This window comes from Montipora foliosa, chromosome 12, assembly GCF_036669935.1.
Source record: "Montipora foliosa isolate CH-2021 chromosome 12, ASM3666993v2, whole genome shotgun sequence".
NCBI classification, from domain to species: Eukaryota; Metazoa; Cnidaria; class Anthozoa; order Scleractinia; family Acroporidae; genus Montipora; species Montipora foliosa.
In genome coordinates, this window is record NC_090880.1 from 22,017,000 (window position 1) to 22,023,915 (window position 6,916).

Below are 6,916 nucleotides of genomic sequence, written 5' to 3' on the forward strand. Positions count from 1 at the left end.
AAATATCGCTATTATCAGACTTGACAGTTTTCCGTGTTCTTTCACGTCATTTTGTAATTTCAAAGGTCTTAAATTAACTCGTTGTGGTCGAGTGTTGATTTCCGAATTATTTTCACCTACAACTCAGCGTGAGAAATAGCTGGTTTCAAACGGGACTGTGACCTGAAAGATAAAGCGGCGAATACATCGTCACATGTTTACATCAGATTTTTGTCTAATATCAGCTGTGGACTCTTGCTGTGCAAAAGTCATGCGGGCAAGTAGGGGAGTGAGACACCGACCATCAGCCACGGACAACTTTTTAGCTTTCACATTGTGGTTAGCCGCGCATGCGCAGCGGCTACCCACAAAAACTGTAGTCAAGTTAGTCCCCCTAACTCTAAATCACCTGGATTGACTTGATTCAAATCACGATAATTACATTGATTCCAAAATTACAAGCCAATTTTCAAAGCACACTTTTAAACTTCATTTTTGAGGGACTCATTAAAATTCAAACAAATTCATGATCAGTTGTAAACTAAAAGCAGAGCATTGTTGCCGAACAGTAGAAACTTGTCAACATTATCTAATTGTCACTTCATGTTCCTTTTATCCTTAAGAAAAGCGTACGCAGCAAAAATGGCCGTGAATTTCACTTCAGCATCTTTTTCAGGGCATTTATCTGGATGGTACTTGAGAATTGCAGCTCTGTAAGCGTCCTTCAGTTCCTCATTGGAGCAGTTCTTTTCCAGGTTGAACATGTTGTAAGCCCTTTCCTCTACTTCTTTGTCAAGTTGCTTCAGTTCTTTCTCGAGGATGGAGGTAACTTCTTTAGGATCATCCTTGATAAAGAGTCCAAAAAACTTGTTGCCCAAGTAGTGGTCTCCCACCGCCACAGCAATGCAGATCCCAGCTCCCAAAACAATAGCCCATGGACCAGCAACCAGCAAGGGAGCTAGATATGCCCCACCTATGGAAAGCCCAGTAGTAGCGGCCAGTCTACACATCTGCCTTCCCATTTCACCTTTGGTAATGTTGCCATGAGCGTAGCCCTTCATGATGTTAATGCTTTGGTATGAGATTCCAGCTGCTAAGAGTCCTGGCCCCAGGGCCTTGCTCAACACAGAGCCAGTTGTTGCAATCATAGTAGTCTGGGATGCAGCCATTCGCTGAAGACCCAGGAAGGTTAAACTCAAGCTTCCTCCCATAAGGGCTCCTCTGGCAGTTGCCTTTGAGGTAGTGACTGCTACATTGACAAATAGTTCATCTAGACCGATCTTGCCTTGCCTGTACTTTGAGATTTCATCTCCCAGAGATATGAGCATAGTAGTGACTCCATCAATGGCAGCAGCCACTCCAACTTGCAGACAAATCTCTCTTTTAATTTGCTTTGCTCTCGCTTTCTCAAGCTGTGCTTTGTTTTCTCTAAGATTTGTATTAGCTTGGTCCAGCTGTTCCTTCTCTAATCCAAGCCGTCTTTGGCTTTCTTCAAGTTGCCGTTGACCACTAGTGTGTCTGGTATTGGCATCCTGTAAGAGTTGCTGGTCAGCTTGTTTCTGTCTCACAGCCTTGTCTAGGTCCTTAGAGACTGCTCCTTTAGACTTCGACTGAACCTGCTGGTCAACAGATTGCAGGTCCCGCCCGGCTGTATCCAACTCGCGCTTTGCTATTTCAAGCTTCTTTTTCACCTGGTTCATCTTCTCTTGGAGTACATCAGGGTTTTTCGCTGACTGAGCATGTTTAGACATTTTCTCCAATTTTTTTTCATACCTATTCACTTCGGTGCGTACTTCATTCAGGTTCTTTAACAACGCATTCCTGTTATCTGAGGATACAGCAACATCCTTCAGCTTGTCAAAGTTTTTGTCCACAAAGTATTCCACTTCTGTTACACTGGGAGACTTCAGTTTCTTCCCGCCAAGGTTGATGTCAGAAGTAACTTTAAATGGCTTTGCAGACAATGTTCCAGTCTTTGCATCTCTAATTCTTGCATTTACAGTTTGCCCATGAGCAACACCATCGGGTCCAATTAGCTCTACATTGTCAAAACGTAATTCGTTGGGAGCTTGCGGAGGTAAGTCTGGTGATTTCTGCCCCCATTTTTCAAAGTGCTTCTTCGTGAGGTGCTCCAAGCCACCCTCGTCCGTAGAATATTTGTACTGGTGGGCATGAATCTGGCCATCTTTGGTGATGTAAACTCTGTCAACATGTTCAGGAATTTGGACTGTTTTTCCGTTGTATTGAAATGAACCCACTCCATCTCCAACGATACTTTTTGGTGCAGGTTCCCCTTGGAGGATAAACTCATTCTGGACTTTAGCATCAGTAAGACCCTCGAAGATAGGCCCTCCAAGGTTATTCAAATCAGATGCATAACCCTGTTGTGCTTTCTGTATGGCATCAACTTTCATGGAAGAAAAATCTTTGGCATTTCTGCAAATTTCATTTCTGCTTTTACCTACTAATCGTAGTATCTCCTCATTTGATGTTTGGAAATGTTGAACGGATGCTTCCCGATGCCGAATTGACCTTTCCAGGTTCTGTACAACTTCTGTCGTTTGAGCCACTGACATCTCCAGTTCGTTGACAGTTGCTTTAACATTGCCATACGTTTCTGTAAAGTGAGAGACTGCTCCTTCTCCCTGCTGCACAGTTCTGTTGAACTCCTTCACTGGGATCTTCCAATTTTCTACGACTGCATTTGTCATTGCTCTAGTCTCGATGGCACACTGGACGTCACCTTCCTGTGGCGTAAGGTCACTCCCCAAGTTGTCCGATTGGCCATCAAGGGAAAGAAGTTCACTTTTACAACCCAGCGCCTCAAGAATTTGTTCCCTCCTGGCTGCTTTCTGAAGAAACCTCTCAGCATCCTCTTTTGAAACTTTGATGTTGGGCTTCTCTCTTACTTCAAACCACTGAGGCTTTGCAATGACCTCAACTGAGAACTGAGGACCACTATGAGTTTCTGTCTTGGTCTCGTCCAAAAGGCAATTCAGCCCTAATGAGAGCACCTTGGCCCAGGGATCTACTTTGTAACTCTTTCTGACTTCGAAATCAAATTCAGCCTTGAAGACAGCTTTGACCTTAGCTGAAGCCACATAGGGAAAGTTTCCAGTGATAACCTTGCGACCTCGTCCCCAGGGTCCCTCTTCTTCCCTTCCTTGCAACGCTCTTAGGAAGGAAGGACGAAAGACCCTGGGGACGAGGTTGATAACCTCGGGGTCATCTTTCAACTTGAATTGAAAGTCAAATCTTTCTAAAGTCCAAGCATCATCTACGCAAACAACTGAGGTAGGGTTGTGAAAGTACAGGGTAGTTTTGATGTACTCAATTACAAGATATGAACCAATGTCCAGTTTGTGCTCATGCAGAGCCTCTTTTCCTGATGGAATCTTTGTGGTGCAGTCATCAGGCCATAGGTATTTTGAATCACGAAAAATTCCAATTTTGATGAGTTCCTTGGGTTGAAGATAATGTTCTACTTTATCGACTGCATCAGCCGCCCCTTGGAAATATCCATAAGCACTGAGGCAAAATTTGTTGTTTTCATCTCCAAATTTACCAACACCACTACGTAGGATTGATCTCGTTTGACTCTTGAGCTGGTCCTCATCGTTAAGGATGTCAAAAGAGTCAAAAGTAAATCCGAAATTTGAGTACCTTCCCTTATCACTTGAAGCGTGGAAGGCAAATTTTCGACTCCTATTTTCTCTCTGTGCGGCTAAGAAGATGGCGGCCACTTTGGATTCATATTCATCGTCCCTGGGGAGATTATGCTCCTCAGCAAGTCTGTCAAGTTCTTTCAGAATGGCCATATTAAGCTCGTCCATCATTTCGTCATCCATGGGAAAAGGAGACCGTGCCATTGCTATCTCCAGGACAGCCTTGTAAACTTCGGAAAGATCGCTAAACTGCAATGGAAGCGTAAAGAATCTTTCTCATTTTTAAGAGGCTCACAGTTTGATTCGCGACAACCGTTAGGGAGTGTTCATAAGTTATGTAGGGGTAGGGGGGAATTATTTGTTCCTTTAAGACGTAGGTGCCGTCGAAAAAACAAGGAAGGCAAGAGAGCTGGGCAGAGATAGGATGCATCAAAAAATATAGATTCGGGAGCTTAAGATTTTACGACGGCGACGGCAACAACAACGGCGCAAAACAATGCTATCATTGGTTAAAAGAGCATAAATAGAGAATACTTCATGGAAAGTGCGGGCGTACGGTATTTACGCACGAGTTGTTGACATATCAGAAATCGAACGAGTGAGCGCAGCGAACGAGTGTAATTCCTGATACAAAAACAACGAGTGCGTAAATACTGTACAAAGCACTTTAAATGTGGTATTGTGTTTATTATATACATACTGAGATTTAAAATCTTGTTTATCGTCTTTAATGACAAACCAAGAAAAAAACTCTGTTACACGACTTCAAGTCAAAAACTCATGCAACGAGATGCTTCCGTGAAGCATACACTCGGTTGCCTGTGGTACGTGTCACAGAAAATCAGAAGGCACTGAATTGTGTGGTATTGAACTACAGCATTCCAGTCTCTGAAGAATAACAAATAAAAGAGAAGCGACAAACATTGGCTTCTGGGCTGACATGTTGATAATTTTCAAGTTCCCTCACAACTTCTTTTCACCACAAGTTTAAACGTGCCCTCCGAGCATCTGACAACTTTGTAATCACTGAAGTTAACCCTGTCCGGCGGGGTTAGTGTCTGGATGGGAGACCAAAACAATATACCCCTAAAACAGAAGCATCGGAACCAAAATACTATTAACGCTAACAAAGGCGAACTCAGCAAGGTAGAGATTTTGTTAGCTTGCTTTATGCAAAACAAGAACATCATTCTAAAAGCTTTTTCTACGCAAACAGTAGGTTCTGGAGGTAATTTTGACAGTCGAAATCAAGGTTACGCGGCAGACGGCAAACTCACGATTTCATTCAGAACACACCAGAAAGACGCTAACCTCATTTTGACAAGAAAATGCTTTACTATTGCTATAAAAACTATCCAGTTAAGCTCGCATATCATGAAACATGATGAATTCATAACGGCCACCTTTTCCAGCGAAAAATTTTCTGAAACAAACAACATATTTGCTATTAGAGGCAAAAACCCCTTCCTATTTCATTACGTGCGTGAAGAGAAAGAACTCAATCGTGTCAAATAATATGCGCAATATTACAACAAACTAAAATTTCAGGATCAAACCGTTTCCATGAAGAAACTTTTCCTTGAATAATGAAGCACAAAATAGACGACAAGCTTTCTTTCAAATAATTCTTGGCTGTCACATTTCCAATATTGTTTTTTTACCTGAAGACTGTGCAGAGTTGATCACAGATCCACTGAAGGTGTTCGATTCGTTCTCTGTCTTTGTTGAACCCATAAGTTCCCAGAGAATTTTCCATTTGGTTTCAGTGTTCTACATAACAGCACACTTGGCAAAATCTTAGAAATGCAGCTCACTTTGATTTCGGCTCGACGGGCGACAGATTGTTGTCGAAGTCAATTACTCGTCGCTTTTAAGATTCCACCGCCTGTCTTGTTCATATCCAAATGACTTGCCATTATTGAGCTTCATAAGGGTATATTTTGTTCAAAGATCCACTAAAACGCCATTTGCGTTACATGACTTTCGACGCCATTGCCGGTTAAGTTTATCATTCTACTGTGTCCACCAGAGAAATCTACGCATTTCGGTCCACTACCCTTTCTATCTTAAGAAAATACGAGCAGAAGGCTCTATGCACAAAGATAGCACTTTAATAGCAGGGGAGTGACAGGCAAGACTTTTACCGACACGGAAAAAAAAAGAAAACAAACAAATCCGACATACTGGCAACCCAGTAACAAACAAATCCCTCCCACTTCCCAACTGGGATTGCCATACTGGCAACCCAGTAAAGATTACAACATAGGCTTAAATTTGTGCCAGAAATTTGACATTAAAGCAAGCAAAGAATTTTAAAATATTATTTCAAATGTCCCTCAATACTTGAAACAAGGCACCTTAAACTTGAAGGCTCATAATCCTCTCCCTCTTTACGTCTCCCAGAACGAATAAAGTCGAAAGGTGCTTGTTTAATTCCGCGGCCTCTATGTTTTGCACTTCTCGACCGTCGCTCTTTTCGTTTCTCAAACGTTTCCAGCAATTTCACATCTTGTTTCGTTTTCTCTTTCGTGTTCTTGTTTTCGAGACTTTCCACGTAATCCTCGACCGAAGTATCGTGATCAACAAACCTTTTCTCGTTCATGTTTTTAAGCTTCGACACTGGCGAAGGCCTAAAATTTCTCAAACAAGCAAAACACTGCCGCCTGCCAGCTGAATGAAAATCACCTTGTTACGGCTCACACGTCAAAAAACATGATATGCGGCACCTGATTGGACGTATCGTTTTCCTCAAACATGGAAAAAGCGATACGCGCCATTTGATTGGCTGTTGGGTTCCGTCTTAGACCAGCTTGAGAACCGAATTTATTTTGCGCCTTTTCAGTGGGTAATGATCTCAGTATGTATATAATAAATAACCGTACTGCACGTGCAGCACGGATTTTAGCACGTATTCGTGCGGTTCTCTGCATAAGGACGACATGAAATTACCAAATTTGAGGTTTTGACGACAACGTGAGCATGCAACAGAGAATCTTTCATTCTCTATTTTCACTTTGTAAGTGCTCGTAACAATTTATTTTTAGGATACTTCGCCCAAATTGTAAGAAGATAACGAGATAGAATAACTGCGAGAGAATTATGATAAAGCAAAGAGATATTTTGAGGTGGCATTTTCGTTGAGGTCGCCGTCGTAGATCTTAAGGTCCCTATTGGCTACTTGAAAGGAACCTCCACTAAAACAAACAATGTTTACAATGCAAATTGTTTGAACTATTCATAACAATCCTAATGATATACGAAAATGAAATAAC

At 42.1% G+C, this 6,916-nt stretch overlaps 1 protein-coding gene across 1 annotated transcript in view; it reads right to left on the reverse strand.

The window, feature by feature from the left end:
* Positions 1-445: 445 nt before the first annotated feature.
* LOC137978745 (uncharacterized) overlaps positions 446-6,916 on the reverse strand; it is a 12,244-nt gene continuing 5,773 nt past the window's right edge. Inside the window, exon 2 of the mRNA XM_068825792.1 lies at positions 446-3,893. Coding sequence (XP_068681893.1) covers positions 576-3,893 — 3,318 coding nt within the window. The 3' untranslated portion in view covers positions 446-575. The remainder of the gene's footprint in view (positions 3,894-6,916) is intronic.